Here is a 27,968-nt window from a genome sequence, read left to right as displayed (position 1 = left end):
AAAGTTGTGTACCATGGTTGCCTCACCCATGTGGGAGCAACTAGGATTAGCGTGAGTGACTGTTGCCGCAGTTTGCGTGCCACCAGCGGAATCAGCGGTGCTGGGGGAAAAGCGTACGCAAATCTGCCTGACCAGTTCATCCATATCGCATTGCCCTGTGACAATGGATGTGGGAACCTGGCGGCAAAGTACTGGCATTTCGAGTTTTCTTTTGTGGCAAACAGGTCTATTTCTGGGTGACCCCACTCTTTGAAGAATGGCTGGAGAACTTGGGGGTGAATCTCCCATTCGTGTAGTTGTTGGCTGTGCCTGCTGAGCAGGTCTGCTATTTGTTTGTCTTTCCCTGGAAGGTGTTCTGCTAGGAGAAAGATGTCTTTTGGAATTGCCCACTTCTATATGCTTTGTGCCAAGTGGGACAGTTGTGGGGAGAGTGTTCCTCCTTGTTTTTGGATATAGTACATTGCTGTCATGTTGTCCGTCCCGATCAACACAGTCTTGCTGTACAAGTATTTTTGGAATGCTTTCGGGGCTAGGAATATCGCTAGCAACTCTAGTTGGTTGATATGCAGTGTTTTTTGTTTGTTTGTCCAGAGCCCTTGTACTGAGTAGTGAAGGAGGTTGGCTCCTCAGCCTGTCAGTGATGCGTCCGCTGTTAGTACTAGTTGTGGAATCGGCTCTTGGAACAGTCGCCCCTTGGAAAGGTTTTGTGGGTTCCACCACTGCAGAGAGTTGTGAGCGCGACTGTCTACCAACAATAGGTCTTTTAGTTGTCCTTGAGCCTGGTTCCACTGCCGTGCTAGGCATTCTTGCAATGGATGCATTTGAAGTCAGGCATGGGGGACAATGAATATGCAGGAGGCCATCATGCCTATGAGCTGCATGAAAACTCGAGCTGGCAGAGTGTTGTGGCTGAAATTTGCAAATGAGCATCTGCATGCTGGCTATCCTCGCTGAATTTGGGTATGCCTTTGCCACTGAGGTATCTATAGTGGCTTCCAGATATTGTTGTATGTGGGATGGTTGCAGATGCGATTTTGGGTAGTTTATCGAGAAGCCTAGGCTGTGTAGCAGCTGGAGTGTTTGGGACGTGTTTTCTGCAGATTGTTGGTACGATTTTGCTTACATTAGCCAATCGTCCAGGTATGGAAACACATGAATATGTTGCCTCCTGAGATGTGCTGCTACTGTCGCTAGGCATTTTGTAAACACTCTTGGAGCCGTGGTTACCCCGAAGACCTTGAATTGGTAGTGTTGACCTTCTATTGTGAACCTGAGATATTTCTTGTGAGCTGGATGGATGGGTATGTGAAAATACGCGTCCTTGAGGTCCAATGTTGCTAGGAAGTCTCCTTGCTGTAGTAGCGGGAGCACTTGCTGTAGTGTGATCATGTGGAAGTGCTCCAACAGTATGTATTGATTTAGGGGTCTGAGGTCTAATATTGGTCTGAGGGAACAGTCCTTCTTGGGAATAAGGAAGTATAGGGAGTATACCCCTGTCCCTTGGTGTTGGAAAGGGACTGGCTCTATGGCCCCCTTTTCCTGCATGCATTTCACCTCTTGTTGTAGCAGGGTGATGTGTTCTTTGGACATAGGACAGTGTCTGGGTGGTATGTCTGAGGGGGTAAAAGTGATTTCCAGACAATAACCATACTGGATAATTTGCCTCACCCACCTGTCCGTGGTAATTACGTTCCAGACAGGTAGGAATTGTTGGAGTCTGCCTCCGACTGGTGTTAGGTGGTCCGGAGGTAGCGTGATGAAGTCACTGTTTTGTGGCAGTAGAGGCTCTGGTATAATTGCCTCCACGTCCTCTTCCCTTATTGTTGTTTCCCCAATAACCACCTCTGTTGGAGTTTTTTGTAAAGGAACTTTGTGTTGCCTTTGTATGATGATGTTTGGGAAGAAATGCGTTACTTACCTGTAACAGCAGTTATCCAGTGTTGGTGTCTTTCATAGATTCACATGCCTGAATCATTCCCCGTCGCCGAGACGGGAGCCTCCGGTACATAGAAAAGTAATGTCGTAAGGACATACATAGAGAACATAGGCCGAAGGGCCTCCCCTTTGGGGCCTTTCCACGTCCTTATGTAAAAAGGACCGAACTCTCATCGTTAGCCAATCAGCTCCGACCTCCCTCTAGAACCTTCCCGGGAGGAGCCTCCGTCCCTCAGATTTTCGTACGCACCCAGCTAGGGTGTCGCAATGTAGACATAGAGGTACGTGAGACCTTACCGGGGAGGCGGGAGGGTTGCATGTGAATCTATGAAAGACACCAACACTGGATAACTGCTGTTACAGGTAAGTAACGCATTTCTTATCCAGTATTTGGGTGTCTTTCATAGATTCACATGCCTGAATCAGAGTAGCCAGCAGTTATACATGCATAGTGGTAAAGCACATTCTCACTTCCAGCAGACCTGCATAAGGTACAGACAACATGAGAGAAACATGGTAATATACAGTCATGCATATAGCAGAAAAAACCATGAAGAATGTGCATACCTGGATGGCGGGACGAGGTAAGGCTCACCTTATTGGAAGAGATGGCGTAGCACCGCTTGTCCCACTGCAGCATCCTTCTGCAGCTCGATGTCCAGGCAGTAATGCCTGGAAAAGGTGTGCGGGGACTTCCAGGTCGCCGCTCTGCAGATGTCTAGGACCGTCACTCCAGCGAAGAGCGCCGCCGACGCGGACATCGCCCTGGTAGAGTGGGCAGCCACTCGGTCCGTTAAAGGCCGTCCGGCCTGATCATGGCAAAACGCAATCGCTGATGAAATCCAGCGGGAGATGCTCTGTTTCGTTAGGGGCAAACCCATTCGCGGGTTGCTGTAGGCTACAAACAGTTGAGAAGACTTTCTGACCTCTTTGGTTCTGTCCAAGTAGAATTTGAGACATCTTTTTAGGTCCAAGGAATGCAGCGCCCTTTCTGCCGCTGTGGAAGGGTTCGCAAAAAAGGACTTGAGGACAATTGGTTCGTTCAGATGAAAGTCTGAAGGCACTTTAGGTATGAATTTAGGGTTGGGCCTGAGTACCACTCGGTCGTGCCTGAATTGGAGATACGGTTCCTGAATGGACAGCGCCTGAAGTTCGCTGACCCTTCTGGCTGACGTCAGGGCGAGCAGGAGTGCCGTTTGCCAGGAGAGATGTTTGAGAGAGGCCCGGTGTATGGGCTCGAATGGGTGTTTCATGAGTTGGTTGAGCACCAAGTTCAACTGCCAGGTTGGAGGGACTTTCCGAGGCCTCGGAAAGGATCTGTAGAGCCCCTTCAGAAATTGCTTTATCAGTCGACTGGACCACAGTGAAGGCCCTGATGAGGTCCTGGTGAATCTAGAGATCGCAGCCAGATGGACCTTAATGGAGGCGTGAGCCAGCCCCGATTGAGCCAGGTGGAGGAGGTACGGTAGCAGCTGCACTGGGGTAACCCGTAGAGGGTGTAAGCCCTGTTCCGAACACCACAAGCAGAACCTCTTCCACTTCAGCGAGTAGGTCTTGTTCGTACTGCCCGCCCTTGCTTTGGCTAGGACGTCCCTGCAGTCCTGCGGGATCTCTAGGTCTCCGAAATCTCGGTGCTCAGGAGCCAGGCCGATAAGTTGAGCGAGCGGAGGTTCGGGTGGTGTACCTGGCCTCCGGACATCGTTAAGAGGTTCGGGTGTTGTCGCAGGTGAATCGGGGGCCTGATGGAGAGGCGAAGCAGGTCCGAGAACCAGTGTTGTCTCGGCCAGTACGGAGCAATCAGGATCAGGGTGCACGGCTCCGTCTTCATTTTCCGGAGGAGCCTCGGTATCATCGGGAACGGAGGAAAAGCGTACGCAAACACGCTGAACCAGCCGATGGAAAAAGCATTTCCCAACGACCCCTGTTGGGGATGCCAGCTTGCGTAGCTTGGGCATTTGGCGTTCCCTGCCGTCGCGAAGAGATCGATCCTCGGGGCTCCCCATTGCGAGAAGATGTGGGCCACTGTGTCGCCGTTCAGCTCCCATTCGTGGGAGAGAGAGGTCTGCCTGCTGAGGGCGTCCGCGATGGTATTGTCTTTCCCGGGAACGTACTCCGCCTTGAGGGAGAGCCCGCGTGCCACCAACCAGTTCCAGATCTTCTGCGATTCTCGTGAGAGAGAGAGAGATCGCGTTCCCCCTTGCTTGTTCAGGTAGTGCATCGTCGTGGTGTTGTCCGTTTTGACGAGCACCGGGGAAGTTCCGATACGTGGCAGGAATGCCTGCAGAGCCAGATACACCGCCCTCAGCTCCAAGAGGTTGATGTGTAGTAGTTTCTCTTGGGCCTCCCATTTGCCGCTGACTCGAAGGTCTAATAGCACAGCGCCCCAGCCTTCCAGGGAGGCATCTGTCATGATGACCAGAGGTGCCGGCGGCAGGAGGAACTGCAAGCCGGCCGTCAGGTGTTCCCGCCTTCTCCACCACAGAAGGGCCTTTGTGATGGCCGGTGTGATCGTGATAATGTCCTCGAACGAGCCGGAACTCTGTTTCCATTGCCTCGCCAGAGCCTCCTGCAGGGGACGCATGCGGAGCCTGCAGTGCGGTATGAGGAGAATGCAGGAGGACATCATCCCTAGCAGGGAGGTGAATGTCCCGACTTTGATGCGAGATTTCTTGGCCACCGCCGCGGCCAGAGACAGTATTTTGTTGGTCCTGTCCTCCGAGGGGAAGGCCTTTGCGCAATGCGTGTCTAAGGTAGCCCCTAGGAAGGTGATCCTCGTTGATGGAGTAGTGCAGGATTTTTTGAGGTTGATCGTCAGACCCAGCTGTTGAAAAAGTGCGCTGCAGGCGTTGGAGGAAGCGGTCGCGCTCCCCGGAGAGGGCGCCTTCACCAGCCAGTCGTCCAGGTAGGGGAATACCTGGTGACCCCTTTGCCGCAGGAAGGCTGCCACCGGTGCCAGGCACTTCGTGAAGATACGTGGCGCGGATTTGAGGCCGAAAGGCAAGACCTTGAACTGATAATGCCTGCCTGCTACCTCGAACCGCAGGAACCTCCTGTGCCTCATGAGGATGGGGATATGGTAGTAGGCGTCCTGTAAGTCCAGGGAGACCATGGAGTCTCCCCTCTCCAGCGCTCCCAGTATCTCCTGGATTGTTACCATCCGGAAGGATTGACTCCGAAGGAAGGCGTTGAGCGCCCGGAGGTCCAAGATCGGTCGCCATTTGTCCCCTTTTTGTTGGACCAGGAAGAAGTGGGAATAAAATCCTGTCCCCTTCTGGGACGCTGGGACCCTTTCGATGGCTCCTTTGACCAACATGGCGGATACTTCCTTGAGAAGGAGGTGCAGGTGTTTGTGAGCACGCTTCAGCAGAGGAGTGTTGGGAGGGGCGTTGACAAGTTCTAGGGAATGTCCAAATTGAATTATCTGTAGTACCCACCGATCCGTAGTGATTTTTCGCCAATTGGGGAGGAAGTGGGTCAGTTTTCCTCCAATTTGAAAGGATTGAGACGGTGGTGGGACTGGCTGGAGTAAATGGTCACTGGCGGCCGCCAGTGCCCTTCTTGGCGGATTTGCCTCTGAAGGACGACCTCCCATAGGACGACTGTCGGTTCTGTTGTTTGTGCTGGGGCTGGTTTCTGTTGCCGTAGGAGTAGGACGACCTATTTTGGTAGGAACCTCTGTAGGAGTACTGGCCTCTGGAGCGGCCACCCCGAAAGGACTGGTTCCGGGACTGGAGGGAGCCCAGAGCCCTTGCCGTGTCGGTATCCTTCTTAATGGCCTGGAGTGCCTCGTCGATCTTCTCTCCAAAAAGAAACTGACCATCGAATGGCATGTCCAGCACCTTAGATTGGACCTCTTGTCGAAAGGACGTTGCTTTGAGCCAGCCTTGGCGGCGGAGCACGGCAGCCCCGGCCAACTGGCGGAATCCCGTCATGGCTGCGTCGATGGCGCAGTCGATGATCTCAGCAGCCGAATTTTGTCCTTCCGCCAGGAGAGCTTTCACTTCGTCCTGGACCGTGTCTGGCAGGTCTTGCAGGTAGGGGGCAATGTCTTCCCATAGCTGGCGGTTGTAGCGCCCTAGCAGGGCGATGGAGTTTGCCACTTTGATGGCCATGGCGGATGTGGTAGAGAACCGTTTGCCTATGGTGTCCAATTTTCTGCCTTCCTTGTCGGGGGGTGCGGACAGCGGCGAGGATGGGTTGCGGGATTGCTTTTGGGCCGCCTGAGTCACTACCGAATCCGGTTTGGGGTGGCCGGTCAGGCAGGCTGGCGCGGTAGTCGGGGCCTTATATTTTTTGTCTAGGCGCGGAACCACCGCAGGCACCGAGGCAGGCGTAAGCATCAACTTCTTGCCTTGTTCCCACAGAAAGTCTATAAGTGGAATAGACTTGGCCGACTTCTGGCTGTGCTCCTTGAAATCATGGAGGAAGCATTCTGTTTCCGTGGATTCCACCGCCATGTGAAACCTCTTAGCCGCCCTGTCCACCAGCTTGTGGAAACCTCCAACGTCCGTCGCTTCAGTTTGGCGCGGTTGTGGGGATGCCGGGGTTGACGAATGGTGGGATGACACAGCATCGGCCTCGTCGTCTCTCTGGTCCGAGTCGACGTCTTGCACTTCACCTTCCTCCAAGTCCGCCTCCTCCTCCTCGTCCTCAGAGGAGTCCTCTACCTGAGGTTGGGGCCGAGCACGAGGCTGGGGTTGGTTCCGAGGTCGGGCCGGGAGAGCGGAAGGGCGCGAGGCAGACGGTTGCGCCTGGGTGACCGGTACCTGGGTTCCGCTGTCGGCATCCGGGAACCGTTGCTTATAGTCCTGTACTAGGCAGCGCAAATCGTTGACCAGAGATACGGGCAAACATATCATCGGGGTGCGGACGCTTGAGTGTACGGAACGTTCCTGATACATGACTTCCTCCTGGTCCTCGTGAACGTCCGATAGGGAGGTGGCCGGATCGGGCTGGTTTTCCTCCTCGGAATCCTCACTCTGCAGAGCTACCTGCTCCTGCTCGGGTGGCAACCCCTTCGTTGGGGGAACCGAGGAAGGCGGAATTGAGTGAATGGAGACCTCGACCAATCTGGATTCCTTCCAAGATGGCGCCGGGGTCCCTTCCGACGACGTGCTTGAAGATGGCGCGCCCGCCGTTTGGGTTGGCGACTGTAACGATTCCGATATTGTCGATGGCACCAAAGTCTGCGGGGACAATTGAACCGTGGACTTACTGGTGGTAGAGCCTTCAACTTGAGATTTCTTGGGCGAAGGCGGGCCTTTTGAACTTGACCTTGACTGTTTAGGTGACGATCCTTCGGTTTGAGATTTCTTCGGCGAAGGCGGACCTTTTGAACTTGACTTGGATCTCTTAGGCGACGATGACGCAGACAGAGGGGACACCGTCGATGGTCCTGTTTTGGTCTTGGACGAAGACTTTAGAGGAATGGTAGAGGAGACCGGTGCGCCTGAGGACGCAGTGGTGGTATTGTGGCCGTCGCGGAGGGCGATGAGGCCGTAGTGGTCGACACGGTGGTCGAGACCGAGGTGGTCCGCTTAGTAGATGGAGCGGGTTTCTTGAACCTCTGGTCGTCTCGAACAGACACGGAGGAGGTGGTGGAACGTGCCTCCGAAGGCTTCCTGTGCGCCTTCTTGGGAGGAGTGTCTGTCTCTCCAGGGGACTGCTCCCTGGGTCTCTTCTTGGAGACTTTTGAGGACACGGAGACACTACCCTCGGAAGATTCCAGAGTGTCTCGGTCCTTAAGCCTGTCGAGCCATTCGAGAAGGCGAGCCTCTCTTTCCTTTACAGTCTTCTTTGGGAAGGCTCTACACACCCTACACTTGTCAGAGACGTGGTCAGGGTACAGGCAATACAAGCACAGATCGTGCTTATCCTCCGCTTGAATCCGCTTCTTGCCGCAGGAGGAACAGGCCCTGAGAAGGGCTTTCTTTTGCGAGTCTGCCATGGATGAAGCCTTTTTATTGGATTCCGACATGGGAGACGGCAGTCGAAGATAGGATAATTATTCCTTTGAACAAAGGGATTTCCAGAGAAGGTTGAGACTTCGAAGCAAAAAAACCTGAAGAGCTCAGGTTGGAGACTCCCTAGCACAACGTGCGGTAGAAAATCTGAGGGGACGGAGGCTCCTCCCGGGAAGGTTCTAGAGGGAGGTCGGAGCTGATTGGCTAACGATGAGAGTTCGGTCCTTTTTACATAAGGACGTGGAAAGGCCCCAAAGGGGAGGCCCTTCGGCCTATGTTCTCTATGTATGTCCTTACGACATTACTTTTCTATGTACCGGAGGCTCCCGTCTCGGCGACGGGGAATGATTCAGGCATGTGAATCTATGAAAGACACCCAAATACTGGATAAGTATTGCCTCTTGTAGCCGCCCTGTATGAGGAGCGACAAAACGAACTTCTGTGTTGCTGAAACTGCAATGCACCCATTAATTTTGCAGTTTCTGTGTCCTTCTTCATTTTATCTAAAATGGTGTCAACAGCAGGGCCAAAAAGGAAGTCTGGGTTGACTGGCTGATTAAGGATGGTGGACTGCACCTAGTTTTTAAAGCCTGAAATACGCAGCCAAGCATGTCGTCGTAGTAAAACGCTAATGTTAATAGACCTGGCTGCGGTGTCAGCTGCGTCAAGCGCACATTTGATGGAGGCGTTTGTGATGAACTTTCCCTCCTGTATGAGGTCATCAGCTTGGGCTTTAAAAGGCTCGGGTAGGTGTTGCATTAAGCTTTCAAGCTGGTCATAGTGCGCCCTGTCGTAACGAGCTAGCAGAGCTTGTGTATTGGTAATCCTCCATGAATTGGAGGCCTGTGATGCTACCCTTTTACCTGAGGCTGCTAGTATCTTTGATTCCTTATCGGGGGAGGGATTTCCCACGTTGTCTGAGTTAGCCCTTTTTCGTGCATTAGCCACTACTAGGGAGTCTAATGGTAGTTGCCCTCTGATGTATGTAGGGTCTATTCTATACTTTTTTTCAATCCTGGGATTGATTACCCTTGCCCTGGCTGTATCCTTAAATATGTCAGGTGCGTGTTTTAATACTCCTTTTAGCATAGGAAGTGTTTTGACACTTTTTTCTGAAGTGGGGAAGGTGTCAAATAAGAAGTCTTCATCTACATGGTCATTGTGCATATCAACATTGTGGTACTGTGCAGCCCTGTCTATTAATTGGTTGAAGACTATGGAGTCATCAGTAGGTGGAGGCTTAGTCGGATAAGAGGAGACATCAGGGATGGGATGGGTGTTATAAGGGTCAGTTGGCTCCTCCCATGGTTCATTTCGGGGCTCAGGATCCTGTGGATAATCATAATCAGGCTGAGGATCCTCCCCTGTGTACCCCTCATTGTCCCCATAGTAAGAAGGAGAGTAAGGAGGAAAAGGTGCAGTAGGCATAATGGGATAGAATGAAATGAAGGGTCTAGAGGGAGAAGTCCCAAAGTCCTTCTTTTGTAGTGGAATAGGGGAATGAGAGTCAGTGTCCAGTGGCCTCTTCTTCCTGTGCAGGATCGTCACTTTACCAGTCTCTGGATAAATATAAATTTTTGCCTGGTCGTCTGCTGGATCAGGATGGAAGAGTTCTTCCTCCACTGTTTTTGGTTGTGACTTTTTTGGGTCGACAACACCTTCTGCCTCAACGACTTTTGGTGCCTTAGTGCTTTTCTTCGGTGTAGGAAGGTGGATATCGGACTATGGTTGCCCCCAACGTTTTGCCTGGTGTTTTGCTGGTTTTTCGACTTAGTTGACCTGGGACCCTGCTATTCAGGGCCCCAGGCCCACTGCTCTCTCTGTAAAACTGATTCCATGTACCTTAGGTACATATCTAATTGGATACTGAGTCACCTTATCAGTCCCTGTACAGTGTACCTTAGGTACCCAGGGCAAAGGTGTACCCAGGGCCTACCAGGGGCTGCAGCATGTATTATGCCACCCCTGGCTGGCCATCCAAATCTGACACAACTGGCTGCACGACAGCTGGGGCAAGGTGGTGTAATCACCCTTTGCTTTAGATATAGTATTCCTATATCTAACCTTAAAATGGACACATGTATTCCTATCAGTCACTCCTATGGCAGGCCTTATCAATCCTGAAGGCAGAGTGCTTGGAATTATGTGAGATGGTGCTCTGGCATGAGCTGAGCCCGTTTGCAGCTTGCGGAACCAAGTCCTAATAGCGGTTCCATGATAACGCGTACCATATACTCTTAAGTGCCTTATAATCCTCGCGGTTATTTGCCAACTTTGGTATCGCTTTATCAAAACATGTCGAGTAAGGTGTCAAACGAATTGGAATACTAACCCCTCGCCGATTCTGGCGACGGGGTTAGCATTCCACCCTTTTAGAGGGACACGACATGTATGTAACTGTGAACCCCAGTTAAAGCTAACTCGAGCCTCAGCATCACAAAATGGATGCTGCCACCACAGACACAAGTCTGACCCCCTGCAGCTGGGAGTCCTTCCAGCGAGGGGAGCTTGGACAAAGGGTTTCATGTCAGGGGCGGTGCTAGCACCATCCCAGACAGGGTTTTGTGTATCCCAGGTAGGCAGGGCTGAGAGGAAGGTGACTGCAAGTGGCACCCCAGTGCTCACTGTGCATATGCCGGCTTAAACCAGTTCCAGGGGCACACCAGCCCCTGAGCTGGGGAAAGTCCGGACAAGGGAGAGGGGTGTAACCACCCCCCACCTGGTCCCACCCATGGGCAGGACCTAGTCGCGTGCCAGCCCCTTTTCTTAGAATAAAGGTAGGAGCGGGCCCCCTTCCCAAATTAGATAATTCTGAATCTTGACTACTTTCCACGAAAGAACTCTTGAACATTTCTGAAGACTCTCCCTTGTGGCTAAGGAGTAGCCACCCTGCACCAGCGGGCACCATCTAAGCGCTTGCGGTTTGCTGTAAGTCCATCCTCCGGATCAAGACTGCCCAACTCGACGAGACCCGGATTCCCTGGCATCTCTGACCTCTACCTGCATCATCAGCCCAGCTGAGATTCGTGGGTGTGACGAGACCTGAAGGGACCGGCCATCTTCAAGACTGCACGACGCTTATCCAGCACGACCGCCGAGGGATCCTCGAGTGAGTGCTTTGGGGTTTGAGAAGCCCTAACCCTGAGCAGCTCCAGCACCGAAGTCCAGGCCCCCAGCATCCACGAGATCTGCGTGGGGCCCTTCTGCTCTTTGCTGCTCACCGCGTTGTCCGGTCACTTGCCTGCTGGCTAGTGGCCCTTCTGACGACGAACCACGACGATTACACCGCTGGTCTGGTTGCGCCAAGAGAGGAGCACCCCGGACCCTACTGGTCCACTCCAGACGTCACCTTGAGTCCACCGCGTGGGCTTGCCTTTGCCAAGGTTTGTTGCCCCAATCCTAGGTACAGCATCGCCGACAGCAGACACCTTCGTGGGACAGCTCGCACCTCCATCCTGGTCGCCGACAACGCCTCCTGGTCCGAGAGACTGCAGAGCCCAGCGTCGCCCACTCACCTGGTCGAGGTGACTTCATCCGGTGCCATCCTGGTGCCCACACAATCACTGGCTAGTGATTAAGAACTGAGTCCCCTCTGCTTTCAGGTCGTCTCCATCACCGATCCAGGCTTGGATCCCATCGAACATCATCACTGGTCGCCTGCCAGCAACTTCTTCTTTCAGGCTCCATAGACTGTAACGAGGATTCCAGACGTCTTTTGAACCATATGCAGCCACAGCCCTTGGGCTAGGTAACCTGAGCATTTCGGTGCTCCAACGTAGGTTCACTATCTAAGTGTCCAGATCCTTTTTTGTTTTTAGCCTAGCTAGTCGGATTCGTCCGATAACACTAACTTTACGAATACTAGCATCCATAGACTTTGTCCCGTATCCCGCGTGAGAGTGCACACTCTGCACCCGATCTCCCTAGGCCTCCTGCTCCTAACCTGAAGGTTCAGTAGTGTAGTCCTAGCGATCCTGAAGCCTCTGGATCTTGTTACTTACCTGCTAGTATTTCGCATTCCACTTTTGTAGTATATGGTTTTTCGTGCCCCTCGGGCATTTGTGTAAATTGTGCAACTTAAAGTATTTTCTTAAGAGTTTTGTTGTGTGCTTAACTCCCTGACTCATAAAGAGTTCAGGGTAGACTTGTTATAAATAAATATCCTTTTATTTTCATAACAACTTGTGTGGTGTCCTTTCACTTGGTGTTCAAGGGGTATATGTGATGGTATAACAGCTGGCTTAACACGCCCTCTAGAGTTTAGCCTAAAGACTGCTCTTGTCCATGCTACTAGGATAGCTGGTCTATAAGGTTGACTTACAACCAATCATCAATAAGGGTCGTTTGGAATGATACACAGTGATCACTAGAATAGTGAGCACTATATATCAGGCCAACTTCTCACATTCGGCTCAGGCCCTTTTTGGGTCGACCGGGTCTTTCGGTTTGACACCTTTCTTGTGCTCGACAAGTTTTTTTGGGTGACTGTCCTTTCCTGAGTCGATGGACTTTGTAGGATCGATTGGTGTTTTTGGAGCACTGGTCTTCGAGTCGATATCCTTCTCCGGCCGGATTATAGGCTTCGATACAGCACCCTTCCCGTCGGCGACCTTCTTTGGTTCGGCTAATTTTGGCACAGCCGGCCTTTTCGGGTCGACGTCCTTTTTTGTGTCGGCGCTCTTTAGCTTGGCGTCCTTTTTGGGCTCGACGGCCTGTTTCGGGTCGACGCCCTTCGGCTCGACGGCCTTTTTCGGGTCGACTGTTTTCTTGGGGTCGACGCTTTTAGGCTGCACGGCCTTCTTTGGTTCGACGTTGTGTTTTGGATCGACGCCTTTGTGCTGTACGATTTTCTTTGGGTCGACGGCCTTCGGGTCGACAACCTTTTTAGGCTCTGGAACCTTCTTTGGGATCGAGGTACTTGGCCCAGGGGTCTTTGAAGGTTTCGGTGCCGAGCCGGATGGCGGGGCTGGCGAATATTTCTTTGGATCTTGGCTAAGCCTTTTGGCGATGCCTCGACCGGAGCCATCGGTAACGGGGTAATCGGTGTCGGGGGCAGTGTACTCACGATTTGCCCCGTGGGATCTCGTCATCGGAGTCAGAGTAGTCCTCGACGGTGACGATCTCTAGGTCCGAATCTGGAGCTTCTTGCAGTTCTTGGTCATCATCGAAGATGTTGTCCGGTTCCGGTGCCTGTCGCTGCATCTCTTGCCTAGCGGCCCGTCAATTCCGTATGGTTTTCTTCGACCGAAACTGGGCCCAGGCTGGGCAGGTTTCTTCCTTATGGTCTGGAGAAAGGCACTTGTTGCATACTTGATGCTTGTCAGTATGCGGAAACTTTGAGTGGCATTTTGGGCATCTTTTAAACTGGCTCAACAGCACGCGTCGACGACCGATTCGAGATGAAAAGGTTTATCGAGTCAAGAGGTACAGAGCGAGAACAATACCGTCGAATTCGAAGGCCTTTTGGCCTTTATAAAAGTTTTGTTTCGATTCCGAAGTTGGAGTGTAGGAATAACATCCGAGCCCAATGGCGGAGAAAAACAATCTGAGGATGGAGAGGATGCCCATGCGCACTGTAGTCCAGGGGAGGAGTCCCCTATCTCGTGATACTTCGAAGACTCTTCCAAGACAACAAAGTGCAATCATCCGGACCCAACACTAGGCGGCGATCTATGCACAGATATGAATTCAGCAGCCCACATGCCTCAAACATAGGTTTGTATTTATATAGTGCTTGCTACCCCTGATGAGGTGTTGAAGCGTTTTTTCGGCAAGAAGCACACTACTCTGGACCCCATAACGGATTAGCGGTGAATTTGTATAGTGAAATATGAAATTTGAGAAGTGGACATGTTAATCTGGTATTTTGATTGAAAATTATAGTGGAGGGATAGAAGAGTGAAGGATTCAGACTTTTTGTTCGTGGTCAGCATTAGGAGGCGGCTTGGGATGAGTAAAAAGGGATGTGGAGGGGAAGAGTCAGAGGTAGGAGTTTAGAAAGGCTTGTTTTGGGGGATCGTTATAGTAAAAGGTGTCATATGATGCAAGGAGGGGTAGAGTAGGGGAGAATCTAGAAAGGGTTATTTTGGGGGTCACAGTAGTGGTATGGGGTTTAGGATAAATGAGAGAGTGGGTGTACAGGATATAATGATAGCTGTATGGGGTGAGAAATAGTGTAGTGCATTGGAAAGAGTAGTAGAAAGAAGTTTAAGATGAGTCAGAGTTGAGGTAGAAGATTTATAGGGTGAGGAATAGGGTAGTGCATTGGATATGCTGAATTAGAAGAAAGTAATAAATATATAGATCCATAAGTACATGGAAAGTATATAGATACATAAAGGAGGTAAGTATATGTAGATTAAAGCTATTGATCGAGGTATAGGATGAGAAATAGGGTAGTGCATTGAATATGCTTTTTTAAGGAGAAACATAATAAATATATAGATCCAAGTACGTGGAAGGTACATAGATGCATAAAGGAAGCAAGTATATGTAGTTTAAAGATGCATTAGATAAACTCTGGTTTTCAAGTGTTGTACTCAAAAATGTATTTTTTTTTTAAAACAATTATTCTACATGTTTATACAAAGCAATACACATATATAGGTAATTATCTATAGTACAGATAAATGCTTTTAAACCGAGGGATATGCTGTACATTTCTGTATGCATGTGGTGCTCATGTGGGGAAGAGCCAATTCTTGAGTAGTTTTATGAAGATAAGGTGCCACCTGGAATGGAATGCTCAACGATAAAGGATGCAGGAGGCGATCAATCCCAGCAGTCTCACACTCTATCTCCCTGGAATCCAGGATAAACAGGCTTAAAGATTGCGATTATAGCCAGAATGTCTTGGACACTTTTTCCCCGGTGGAAAAGCATGAAACCGAACTGTGCCCGGAAAGGCTTTAAACGAAGAGTGTTTGAGATGGAGTCAGATGTGACTTCGGCATGCTGATAGTGAGCCCAGGTAACAGGAGGTTCACTGTAGTCTAGAGGTGGTTGACAACTGCCTGGGGGAGACCACATTCAACAGACTCGTTTGGGTAGGGGAAGACTGGCACCCTTGACATCCAAAGATGTGCTGCCACCACCGCAGTCACTTTCGTGAACACGGGGGGCGTGTGGGCACTGGTGGGAGCAAAGGGGAGCACTGCAAACTGAAAATTCTCCTGTCTCTCACGAACCCCAGGTAGCACCAACTGGCAAGCAGGACGGGTTTATTGAAACAGGTATCCTGCAGGTTGAACGCTACCATCCAGTCTCAAGGTTTGAGAGTAGACAAGACCTGGGCCATTTTGAGTATTCTGAATGTGTCCTTTTGGAAGATGTCAAGAGGGTGCAGTTCTAAAATAGGGCGAAGGCCTCCGTCCTTCTTGGGTATCAAAAGTAGCGGAACTCAAAACTACATTCTATTTCTGGCAGAGGTACCCTCTCAATAGTAACTTTGGCCAAAGGGGCTTCCATAGCCATCCACTAGATGGAAAGATGGCAAAAGGGCTTCCACATCCTGTCACAAGTTGGAGGTATGGCAAACGGGCATCCACAGCCTGCCGTAAGATGGAGAAATGGCAAAGGGACTTCCACATCCTGTCGCAAGATGGAGAGATAGCCTTCCCTAAGTAGTGGGGAAAAGAAGGAAGGTAAGGCAGTGAGAAAATTAAAGGTAAGGCATATGCTCGCCAAACAAAAACTTTGCAGGACCCACCAGTCCGATGTAATGGCCTGCCAACTTGGCAAGAATGGTCAGATCCTGCCTCCCAGAGGGTGACCTAAGGGCACTCTAAATGGGTTTGGCAGTGGACAAGGCAGCCCATTAAACTTGACCACAGGAGCGGCTGGCACCACTACCTTGACAGCAAAACTTTTGGGCAACTTGCTGAGGATGGATTGGCTAACAACTTGGGGCCCCTTCTGCCGAAGCCACGATAGAAGCAATAGGGCTGATGCAGGTGGCAAGAAGAGGAAGATAAGTTGTGCCATGGACCTGCACTCTTTGTCCCCAAACAGACTAGTTCCATCAACCAGCATGTCCTTGAGGAATGACTAGACATAACTTAAAAAACCAGTGGATCGCAGTGAAAATTGGCGGTGAATGGTGACACTGGTGCCAATGACCTTCTCGATGGAACCAGTGCTGTCCAAGCTACAATGAATTGTGAACTTGGGCGCGTCACGACCGTCCTGTATATAGCCTGGGCGAGGACAGGTGGAGATTTTCTGCAACACTTGGGATGGCCCAAGTTTTCAAATCCCAAACCGTGTGGCAATAGCGCCCAGGCTGGCATTTACAGATCAAAGTGCCAAGCTGGTGGACTGAAAGACCCTCTTTCCTGAATGTCTCCATAAATTTTGACCCCTATCGAGGGGAATAGTTTGGAAAATGTCCCACTTAGGGCGACACACTAAAGTATACAAAAAACTGATGGATAGAATGCTTGAATTAATTTCAGCCTCTGGTTATTACTTGGGACCACATTTCTTTACAATGTTATCTTGCTCACCATACCACCTTAGTTAGGACCCAGCCATATGAAAATCAGTCTTGACCCTGCGCTCAATGGGAACACTCCAGCACGAACTGCCAGGCCGGGTCCTCCCTGAATCGGAACACAAGCAACCTAGGACCCGGATGACCCTGAGGTAGGTCCGGATCCGTGTCTGGTGGTGTAGAAAGTAAGAAACTGACAACAACATGCGGGTGCAGCACCTATAAAATCTCACGGAGGTACTGCTGAAAAGATTTTGGGATACAGTCTGACCCCTGCGGAATATTCAAAAGGTGAGAAATTTGCAGCTAAAATGTTTGAACCCTGATACATTAGGCAGTCACATTTGACCTAGTCTTCTAAGAAGGCAATATAGTAGTTGAGAAAACTGCTGAAAGAGAAGAAGCACTCTGTTGCCTTGTTGGAAAGGTCCAAAGAAACAAGAATGGATGCCAGCATGCTAGATGGTGCTATGTATAATATTGCACAAATTCTTGAAACCATTCAACAAAGAAATAGACGGCACTCCAGGAAAATACTTCACCGATTAATTTATTCAACTGGCTGATGCATTTAACCTTACGGTCTTCGTCATAGCCATGAGTTGTGCGGTACCCCTGGATGGTGCCGAAGAGCCATTGCTAGAGGAAAAAGCTTCTGGATCCAGTCTGGCACCTGGAGATATTCTGGGTAATTTAGGGGGGAACACTCCCCATTACCTTCCCTGCACAGAGCACCGAACGTTTATAACATGCAGTTTGTCGGTCTGTTTACAAAACTTTCCTGTAGCTTATTTTTCGCTTTCCAATGTTCACGTCCCCTATGTATGCCTCGCACGTAATGTATTACGTCTTATGTTAATCCTGGCTCAGGAATATCTACATAACCAGCAGATTCCAACCCCTAATCAAACTTTCAATATTGCTCTCTGTCAGACTTTGAAGTCAAGACTTGATGCTAAGGCCCACAGTACCCACACAAAGTCTGTGATACATTACTTACGATGCTTTTCCTCCGCTACTGTCACCAGCGCTTTGAGGACCCGAACTCCTTCCTGTATGACCTGCAACTCAGCAATGCTCTGGGGCCTCCTCCTCTCTGCTTCCACCAGTCGGCTCATGATTGTGGGGGCCAAGGCGTGGATGTATGGGGATGAGACAGCACGGTCTGGGTGCTGGAAGAGTGAGAGCACAAGCTGGTAGCACTTCACCTGCACCTGAGAAGAGAGATCATCAAAACATTAATCACAAGCATACGGTCTGGCAAAGTGATTTTTCACGGACCAGTGAAACTATTATAGTGGAGTAAGGGTTTAAATAATTGTCTGTTGCCAAAGGGCCCTGTTCAGAACAGCTAGACTCGTCCTTTTTGTGACTACATTTCAAGCAGTGGTCTCCAGTTTTAATGGATCTGGACACAGGTTATTTTCAACACACAAGATTGTGATGCGTCAAACTGCAGATAATGTAACCAATAAATAACTTTGCCCAAAGCCACTGGGGCTCTGACCAGACTCCAGACCCCTTATCAAGTAGATAAGGACGGGCACAACTAAACCTCTAGATCCCCTAAACGTGTACACAAGCCCACACACTCTTCTGGTACAGTAGGTTTCTTAAATCCCCTTTCCTCTCCCTCCACTCAACTATCTGGTGAGCTGACTATATTCTTTTCAACCCTTATCATGTCCCACTAGCAGCAGACATAGGAGCCGGAACCTCCAGTTTATCAGGACTTAAATTACATCACACAAACCATGGCTGTGATCTTTCGCTTAACAGGGCTTAGAAAGGGGCCCTGAAAACCAATGGCGGCAAAACTAAATCAAATGGGAAGGACAGACTTGGACTTTGGAGAAGTATTCTAATTAAGAGACAATTCCAATCACTGTAATCACTTCCACAAGGAAGCAGGCGAGAGGAGCGGAGACAGGTGCTAATCAGGGGACTCTTCTGCTGTGGCTCTACAGAGATGTTCCTAACAGGAGAAAGGTCTTAAGTTATGTATTACATTATTTGAGGGACAGACAAGGGTTGTGGAGTGGTGTTCTACTTATCTTAGACATTACTTGAACAGAGAGCGCCATGCTTGAGGTGTGTACGTCGGAGGGGGGCGGGGGTGCGATGTGTATTGCACTCACTTCAGGATCCTTGGTCTCAAGGCCTGTCTGGAGCTTCTCGATGCACTGTTGTTGAAGGCACTGAACAGTGGATACCTCAGGATCCACCGATAAAATGAAGACAACTATGGCGGTGAGCAGACCGAGTTGTGCTGCTTCCTGCTGGTTTTCGCCTGTAACAAAAGTGCTTTTGTTTAAAATTAGGTCAACATAGCAGGGTACGCTGCTTTTTATCAGACCACCCCAAAAGAGGACTATACCTGCTGCTACCTGTGCAGACCCTGCCTCCACCCCTTTAACATAGACCAAGGGTAGTCCTGTCCAACCGCGGCCGAATATGCACATGTCATTACTGCTAAATGACTAACCAAGAGAAATCTCCTGCAGTATTAGGTAGAACGTGTTAATGAAACGGTGGAGAAAACCATGCTCTGAACAGCAGGCAGTCACTTAAATTGACATGTGAAGTGCTTAGACAGCACTACAGCATAATGAATAAATTCATATACTGTGAAAAAGACCAGGCTCGAACATCAGTCATTCACAGAAAGAGCAGAACAATGCTATTGAACAGAAGAGATACTTAAAAGGCACAGAACACCTTTTTTCCGATAGGCAAATAATGCTGCACAACACATTCAAGGCAATGACAACCATAAAACAAAGTGAACACCAACACACTCTGAACAGCCACATACACAAGGTGAAGTATGCAAACAAGGTAAAGAATACAAGAACAGACATACAGGCAAGGAGCAGATCAAACATCTGCAAATGGCAGCAGTACACAGCAGGTGTCATATATAACACAAGAACACAGGGGGTCTAACAGCCACTATAATATAGCTGAGCTGTCCTTCCGAGCAACCAGGATCTCGGAGTGCATAAGTCACATAAAGACAGCTTATTCAGACAAGGGTGAATACTATGTTATAGAAAACACCGACACTTTATAGGTCATTTAGAAATGGGTTAGCAAAATCCATACCTTTAAGCAATGGGTAACCATCAAATTGACTTTGTGATCAGTCCTATCATCTGGCCATACCCAGGTGTTAGTTGGGCTAGTCCCCTAATCATTGGGACATAGAGAGCCACACCATTCGTTGCTGGTTTAGGATTTGGTCCACCAACACAAATGAGCCGCCATCTGATTGCTAATCTTTGATGGTTTAGTGAATTCTAGTGCAACAAAAACAATATAGTGAATTAAAATAGGATGGTGTGTCCTCCTTTCATAAATTTTATTCTCCGGCCGAACAACATCTCCTAATTAAAAACTAGAATAGTGCAAGAAAGACAGTCAACAAATATCTGTCTGGTAATGGGCCAACATGTTTCTGCCTATCGGGCAACCTGTCCCCTGGCTTTCATCAGGGCCTCTGTTCTTTACGTCGTTGCACTCAATATTGAATAAACGGTAAAAAAAAAAAAAACGCCACCACCACAAAAGTGGATTAATTTAAGAAGCGGTTGAGTACGATACAACCTGTAACAACCGGAAACATTAACCCTCCATTTGACTTGGAAAGTAAAATTTCTATGAAGGAAATATACAATAATTAGTATGACCTAGCCATGTCTTTTTCCAAAACATGTTTTTCACCAAACTTATTAACACGTTGAATAAACAATTTTATGCTCACCCTTCATGGTAGGCGGATTGACCACGCCTCACCTGGACCTTGCTCAGGTTCTACGAGGCCCCGCACTGTATAGATAGAAGAGATAAAACAGAAAGAAGGAACACCATGAAGCCAAACTGCTAGCCTTTCAAGAATAGTGTCTCATGCTCCTTCGGTTATACATTCCCACTCCTATCTAGGTATCAACAAATAAAAAGACTCCAGTCCACCAACACTTGTGTAAACCCAGTCTCAAAGTATCTCAAAATAGTCATATTACTCTTAAAAAGTCTCTCCTCCATACTAGTCTTCTACTATTTATATGGAGAAAGTGGAGGTTCCAAATCAGTAATCCCTGGTTAATACAGTGTAAAGGGCCCCAGAAAAAGAAGTTATACATAAGTAGAAAAAGAGCCCAGACTGACCTCTCCGTCGGTGCCTCAAGCTCTCATCTGAGTCTTGGGGGAGGTACCGACCCGGAAGAGGCCAGTTCTTTTAAGCTTGATGTCGATCGAGCACTATGAATGTAGCCCTCCGCATTGTTTTGCGTGTCATATGTCAGATAGAGAGTATGTTGATAATCTTGACTTCTATGTGCACATCTACAGGAACAAACAACCGGGATTGAACCCTTACCGTTACTTCACTGTCATTCTCTGTATGCACTACTTTGCGTTCAAACTCGCGCAGGCAGATCTCGCGAGTTCGACTACAGAATGATGTCATCCCGCGGACATTAGTAGTTTAATGGCCAGCGTGCAACCGATCGTGTTGTTGAAATGATCAAATGTGCCCCAGCCCATATCTCGCGCTTGGGTGAAAGCAGTCTAAACGATTCTTGAATATAACAAGAATAAGTGTATTATATCGTTTCTTTCAAGATCCTGTATTTAGTATTTGTACTACAGGATGACGTCATTGCGGCCATCTTAGTAGTTTCCTAGCCCCATGTGTACATTCATATCGTTTTTTATATAAATCCAGAAGACTTAGGGATCTTCAAGTAGAGGCTCTTAGAACATAGTTAATTATATATAAATCAAACGTGAATGATAACAAGAATTATAGTGCAAATAATGAATGGGTCTCATTTAGAAAAAGTGCCACCAGGTAAAGTGCATTAGACTATTTCTTGCTCATCCACTTTGCCCTGTGTGAATATGTAAGTCAGGACTACGTAGTGCAGTGTGTAGGATTCGTGGTGGTTCGCCATAGAGTTTGTTCATCATTCTAACCCTACATTATTACTCTCATTCAAGGTCTTACTTTGCTAATTAAAGCCCGGCATTTCATTTGCGGCTAGACCTCTACAACAGGGTCCAAGGAATGTCGTCATTCAGTCCGTCTGAATCCGTACGGAGCTTATAAATCCATTTCTGTTCCTTTTGGAAAAGATATCTCAACACATCACTTATATGCCCAGGTATAAAGGGTTTTTCGAGAACAGTCCATTGAAAGTCAGTTTCACGATGTTGTTTCTCCAAGAAATGACTCGTAAGTTTAGTCAAAGCTTTCCGGCAACGAAAAGAGCTCTTATGCTCCAACATTCGGATGCGTACTTTTCGGGTTGTCATCCCCACATACCGAACGGAGCTAGGGCATGTTAGCAAGTAAATTAGGTTGTTACTACTGCAGTTGCTAAAGCTGCGCTGTACCCAAGGTCTGTTGGTACCTATATCTATTTCTTTGGAATGTTTGGTCTGTGGGCAAACGGAGCAGATACTACATGGGTGGTGCCCCACTACAGGACGTAGGTTCCACAGGGTTTCTCCGTTTTTTTTTAGAAAACTCTTTGGGGCGAGTGTGCACCAGACGGTCTCGGATATTGCTTCCCCGTTTCCTCGGTCCTGGGTACAGCGCAGCTTTAGCAACTGCAATAGTAACAACCTAATTTACTTGATAACATGCCCTTGCTCCATTCGGTATGTGGGGATGACAACCCGAAAAGTACGCATCCGAATGTTGGAGCATAAGAGCTCTTTTCGTTGCCGGAAAGCTATGACTAAACTTACGAGTCATTTCTTGGAGAAACAACATCGTGAAACTGACTTTCAATGGACTGTTTTCGAAAAACCCTTTATACCTGGGCATATAAGTGATGTGTCGAGATATATTTTCCAAAAGGAACAGAAATGGATTTATAAGCTCCGTACGGATTCAGACGGACTGAATGACGACATTCCTTGGACCCTGTTGTAGAGGTCTAGCCGCAAATGAAATGCCAGGCTTTAATTAGCAAAGTAAGACCTTGAATGAGAGTAATAATGTAGGGTTAGAATGATGAACAAACTCTATGGCGAACCACCACGAATCCTACACACTGCACTACGTAGTCCTGACTTACATATTCACACAGGGCAAAGTGGATGAGCAAGAAATAGTCTAATGCACTTGACCTGGTGGCGCTTTTTCTAAATGAGACCCATTCATTATTTGCACTATAATTCTTGTTATCATTCACGTTTGATTTATATATAATTAACTATGTTCTAAGAGCTTCTACTTGAAGATCTCTAAGTCTTCTGGATATATATAAAAAACGATATGAATGTACACATGGGGCTAGGAAACTACTAAGATGGCCGCGATGACGTCATCCTGTAGTTCAAATACTAAATACAGGATCTTGAAAGAAACGATATAATACACTTATTCTTGTTATATTCAAGAATCGTTTAGACTGCTTTCACCCAAGCGCGAGATATGGGCTGGGGCACTTTTGATCATTTCAACAACACGATCGGTTGCACGCTGGCCATTAAACTACTAATGTCCGCGGGATGACATCATTCTGTAGTCGAACTCGCGAGATCTGCCTGCGCGAGTTTGAACGCAAAGTAGTGCATACAGAGAATGACAGTGAAGTAACGGTAAGGGTTCAATCCCGGTTGTTTGTTCCTGTAGATGTGCACATAGAAGTCAAGATTATCAACATACTCTATCTGACATATGACACGCAAAACAATGCGGAGGGCTACATTCATAGTGCTCGATCGACATCAAGCTTAAAAGAACTGGCCTCTTCCGGGTCGGTACCTCCCCCAAGACTCAGATGAGAGCTTGAGGCACCGACGGAGAGGTCAGTCTGGGCTCTTTTTCTACTTATGTATAACTTCTTTTTCTGGGGCCCTTTACACTGTATTAACCAGGGATTACTGATTTGGAACCTCCACTTTCTCCATATAAATAGTAGAAGACTAGTATGGAGGAGAGACTTTTTAAGAGTAATATGACTATTTTGAGATACTTTGAGACTGGGTTTACACAAGTGTTGGTGGACTGGAGTCTTTTTATTTGTTGATACCTAGATAGGAGTGGGAATGTATAACCGAAGGAGCATGAGACACTATTCTTGAAAGGCTAGCAGTTTGGCTTCATGGTGTTCCTTCTTTCTGTTTTATCTCTTCTATCTATACAGTGCGGGGCCTCGTAGAACCTGAGCAAGGTCCAGGTGAGGCGTGGTCAATCCACCTACCATGAAGGGTGAGCATAAAATTGTTTATTCAACGTGTTAATAAGTTTGGTGAAAAACATGTTTTGGAAAAAGACATGGCTAGGTCATACTAATTATTGTATATTCCCTTCATAGAAATTTTACTTTCCAAGTCACATGGAGGGTTAATGTTTCCGGTTGTTACAGGTTGTATCGTACTCAACCGCTTCTTAAATTAATCCACTTTTGTGGTGGTGGCGTTTTTTTTTTTTTCACCGTTTATTCAATATTGAGTGCAACGACGTAAAGAACAGAGGCCCTGATGAAAGCCAGGGGACAGGTTGCCCGATAGGCAGAAACATGTTGGCCCATTACCAGACAGATATTTGTTGACTGTCTTTCTTGCACTATTCTAGTTTTTAATTAGGAGATGTTGTTCGGCCGGAGAATAAAATTTATGAAAGGAGGACACACCATCCTATTTTAATTCACTATATTGTTTTTGTTGCACTAGAATTCACTAAACCATCAAAGATTAGCAATCAGATGGCGGCTCATTTGTGTTGGTGGACCAAATCCTAAACCAGCAACGAATGGTGTGGCTCTCTATGTCCCAATGATTAGGGGACTAGCCCAACTCACACCTGGGTATGGCCAGATGATAGGACTGATCACAAAGTCAATTTGATGGTAACCCATTGCTTAAAGGTATGGATTTTGCTAACCAATTTCTAAATGACCTATAAAGTGTCGGTGTTTCCTATAACATAGTATTCACCCTTGTCTGAATAAGCTGTCTTTATGTGACTTATGCACTCCGAGATCCTGGTTGCTCGGAAGGACAGCTCAGCTATATTATAGTGGCTGTTAGACCCCCTGTGTTCTTGTGTTATATATGTAGCAGTAGCTGGGGATATTAACCAGGCTTGGGTCTTCAAACTTTGAATCCCTTTGACCCTCTCTCACCGGTTGGTTTTTATATTTTTACACAGCAGGCGTCAGACAAAACTATGTAGAAAGCATTACACTGGTTGGCATTTCCTCGTCTGAGGACTGAATGGCAAATTAGTGCTCTTCACTTTATCATGATGCAAAAGTTGGACAAATTGCCCTCATTTATTCTTCTTCGGAAAGAAGATATGCTAAGAACTAGGCAGCATTTGGTTTTCCTCAAAGAGGATGAACAGCTCAGCCTTACCGGCATGGATTTGATCAAGTGACCATCAGGTTACCGGAGCTCAACCACTCATCACTGCAGTGTCATCTGTCCAGGTTTGTCCTTAAGAACTGGTGTATCAGTGTACAAACTCCCCACCACACATTGGCCATCTCTCCCCACCCACTTCCCGAGCTTCTGTTTGGAATGTAATGCCAACAAGGGGGCAGCAGTCTACAAACAGGAATATCACCCAAGTTACCTGGATTCCAGGCATTCAGAAGCGTGGCTAAGGCACTACGAAGCAAACTAGTCCATGCGGAGCGGCTCTTCTCAACACGGGCCATTGGAGAGGAGACAACTCCTCGGAGCGCCTGCAGGGCAGCAGAGACCGTCCCAGAGAGCTGGCCTGCAGGTGGGTGTACAGAGGTTTCACGCAGGATCCCGATAATCAGGTACAGTATCGTGGGAAGTATTGATACGCTTCCTAGAACACAAAGCACATGCACAAAGTGAAGGTGTACATAAGATAGAAATCACTACAGACAACATATGAAGCTCTGTGCTCAAGAAAATACTCTAAATATTCCAATGCTACCTGTGTGCTGCAATAGGAGTGTGACCTATTTCTTTGAAGGTACCAGTAAAGCAAGTGTGGTCTCCTATTTAGCTCAACATGAACTCTGAGCAAGTCCTCCCAACTCACAAAATTATCAGTGTGATCGCAAATGGTGTTTTCCGGTTTCACAGGGCTAGAACCCCTTTCACAAGGGGTAGTGGGCACAACTGTGGTGGGTGAGGCCTTTTACTCCTGATGTCCCAGGGTCCGACCTACTATGGATCCTGAGCAACCAGGCCTAGTGCCTCGTCGGCACTTGTCTCAGTGGTATCTGTAGACGGGCAGCCAAAGGCTCCCTCGGGGAAGGAAGTGTAGATGCAGTAAGTGAACACGACCCATAAGTCAAAGAGCACACAGCAATATCAATAAATCAAAGTCCGGTCAAATACATATTTTTATAATAAAAATAATTTTATTTTGAACTCTACACATTAAAATGCAGGTTATTACATTTATAAACAACAACACATTTCCCTCTTGAGGTCAGGACTCTAATGTTTCTCTGGCACATCCCTGTCCTACCCGCTCTTTGCAATCTGGTAGGGGTTATTCCCCATTCACTGGTGGCTGCATACAAGGAATGCTCACTAGTAAGACTCAACTCATGAGTCCACTAAGACTCTTAGAAAATAGTCACAAGTGTCTTGGAGCAGCGGCGTTCTTAGCAGCGAGTCCCTCGGGGTCCAGTAGGCCAGTTCCCAGTCTTACATGCTCCATAAGAGAGGAAACTTGCAGCGCCTCACCAGGTGCCCCCTCCACGGGAACTCGCAAGGCTCCGGTCTTACTCGGTGAGTTGGCTGCACGCAAGAGGAGCGGCAGCACTTGCCAAGCTCAGGCTCTCCTCTGAGCCTATGCAGTCATCTCCCACAGTGGTCGGAGGTGTTCATGTGCTCCTCCTGCATGGGGAGTCCTGCGCTGTCCAGCAGGATGGGCTGTATTCTATTGAAGTACATACTTATTCTCTTCCTCTTGAAAGGCCATGTCACAGCAGGAGAGATTCTGAAGCAGACAGCACACAACACAGGTCAAGGAAGTGACTAGAGTTCACACCTGGATGTCATCCAAAGTGATATATGCTGGAAACCCGCCGAACTCAGTGCCCTCCTGAAGAAACCCACAGCTGACCCCTCTGAACTTAAAAACTACCGCCCCATTTCCCTCCTCTCCCTGCCAAAGTCATTGAGAAAGCCGTTAATAGCCAGCTCGCCGCCTTCCTTGAATCCAACAACTCCCTCGACCCCTCACAGTCCGGCTTTAGAGCCAAACACAGCACCGAAACCGCCCTCATTGCAGCAACAGATGACATCCGAACGGTTCTGGACAACGGAGAAACAGTTGCCCTCATCCTACTCGACCTCTCCGCCGCCTTCGACACAGTCTGTCATACATCCTCATACAACGCCTCAGCAACGTCGGAATACATGGAAAAGCCTTGGACTGGATCATCTCGTTCCTTGCCGGGAGAACCCAGAGAGTCCGACTCCCCCCATTCAAATCAGAGGCCACCGAAGTCATCTGCGGAGTCCCACAAGGATCATCACTCAGTCCCACCGTCTTCAACGTTTACATTAGTCCCCTCGCATCCATCGCTCGACAACACAACCTCAACATCATTTCCTTCGCCGACGACACCCAGCTGATCCTTTCCCTCACCAAAGACCCTAACACCGCCAAAACCAATCTTCATGAAGGCATGAAAGAAGTAGCCGAATGGATGAAAAACCGCCGCCTAAAACTTAACTCAGACAAAACAGAAGTTCTCATCCTAGGATCCTCACCCTCTGCCTGGGACGACTCTTGGTGGCCATCGGCCCTGGGCACAGCACCCATGCCTACAGACCACGCACGCAACCTGGGCTTCATCCTAGACTCCTCCCTCTCGATGACCAGACAAGTTAACGCCGTCTCATCCTCTTGCTTCAACGTACTCCGCATGCTCAAAAAAATCTTCCGTTGGATCCCCACCGAAACAAGAAAGACCGTCACCCACGCACTGGTCACTAGCCGACTGGACTATGGAAACACCCTCTACGCCGGAACCACAACCAAATTACAGAAAAAACTCCAACGTATCCAAAACGCATCTGCCAGACTCATATTGGACATCCCTCGCCAAGCATACCGGCCACCTGAAAGACCTCCACTGGCTTCCCGTCAACAAGAGAATAACGTTCCGTCTCCTCACCCACGCTCAAAAAGCCCTCTACAAACTAGGACCCGAATGCCTCAACACACGACTGTCCTTCTACACACCCACTCGCCAACTAAGATCCTCCAACCAAGCACTTGCCGCAGTTCCGCGCATCCACAGATCCCCCATGGGAGGAAGATCCTTCTACCTGGCGGCCAAGACCTGGAACTCTCTCCCCATTCACCTCCGCCTCACACAGAACCACATTTCCTTCAGAAAGGAACTTAAAACCTGGCTATTCGATAAATAATACACCCCCTCACACAAGCGCCTTGAGACCCTATGGGTGAGTAGTGCGCTATACAAATTTCTGAACTTGAACTTGTGCAGCACTTTACATCTAACTGATGTGGGCCAAGGGTGAGTTAAGCACACAGCAGCGAAACCATATGAAGGTGAGTGAGCCTGTAGACCTCACTCCAGAGACACAGGTTAAAA

The 27,968-nt window shown here is 48.5% G+C and overlaps 1 protein-coding gene across 4 annotated transcripts in view; it reads right to left on the bottom strand.

Annotated features, from left to right (window-relative positions):
- The window catches only part of HEATR5A (HEAT repeat containing 5A), a 502,340-nt gene that overhangs the window by 33,851 nt on the left and 440,521 nt on the right, over positions 1 to 27,968 (bottom strand). For all 4 annotated transcript variants that reach the window (XM_086936964.1, XM_086936962.1, XM_086936966.1 and 1 more), the window contains 3 exons: positions 24,983 to 25,207; positions 18,528 to 18,679; positions 17,390 to 17,603 (listed from right to left, as the gene is read on the bottom strand). In XM_086936964.1, the coding sequence (XP_086793090.1) occupies positions 17,390 to 17,603; positions 18,528 to 18,679; positions 24,983 to 25,207 (591 nt within the window). The remainder of the gene's footprint in view (positions 1 to 17,389; positions 17,604 to 18,527; positions 18,680 to 24,982; positions 25,208 to 27,968) is intronic.

Source organism: Lissotriton vulgaris, chromosome 9 (genome assembly GCF_964263255.1).
Source record: "Lissotriton vulgaris chromosome 9, aLisVul1.2, whole genome shotgun sequence".
NCBI classification, from domain to species: domain Eukaryota; kingdom Metazoa; phylum Chordata; class Amphibia; order Caudata; family Salamandridae; genus Lissotriton; species Lissotriton vulgaris.
This window is presented reverse-complemented; position numbering and strand designations above follow the sequence as displayed.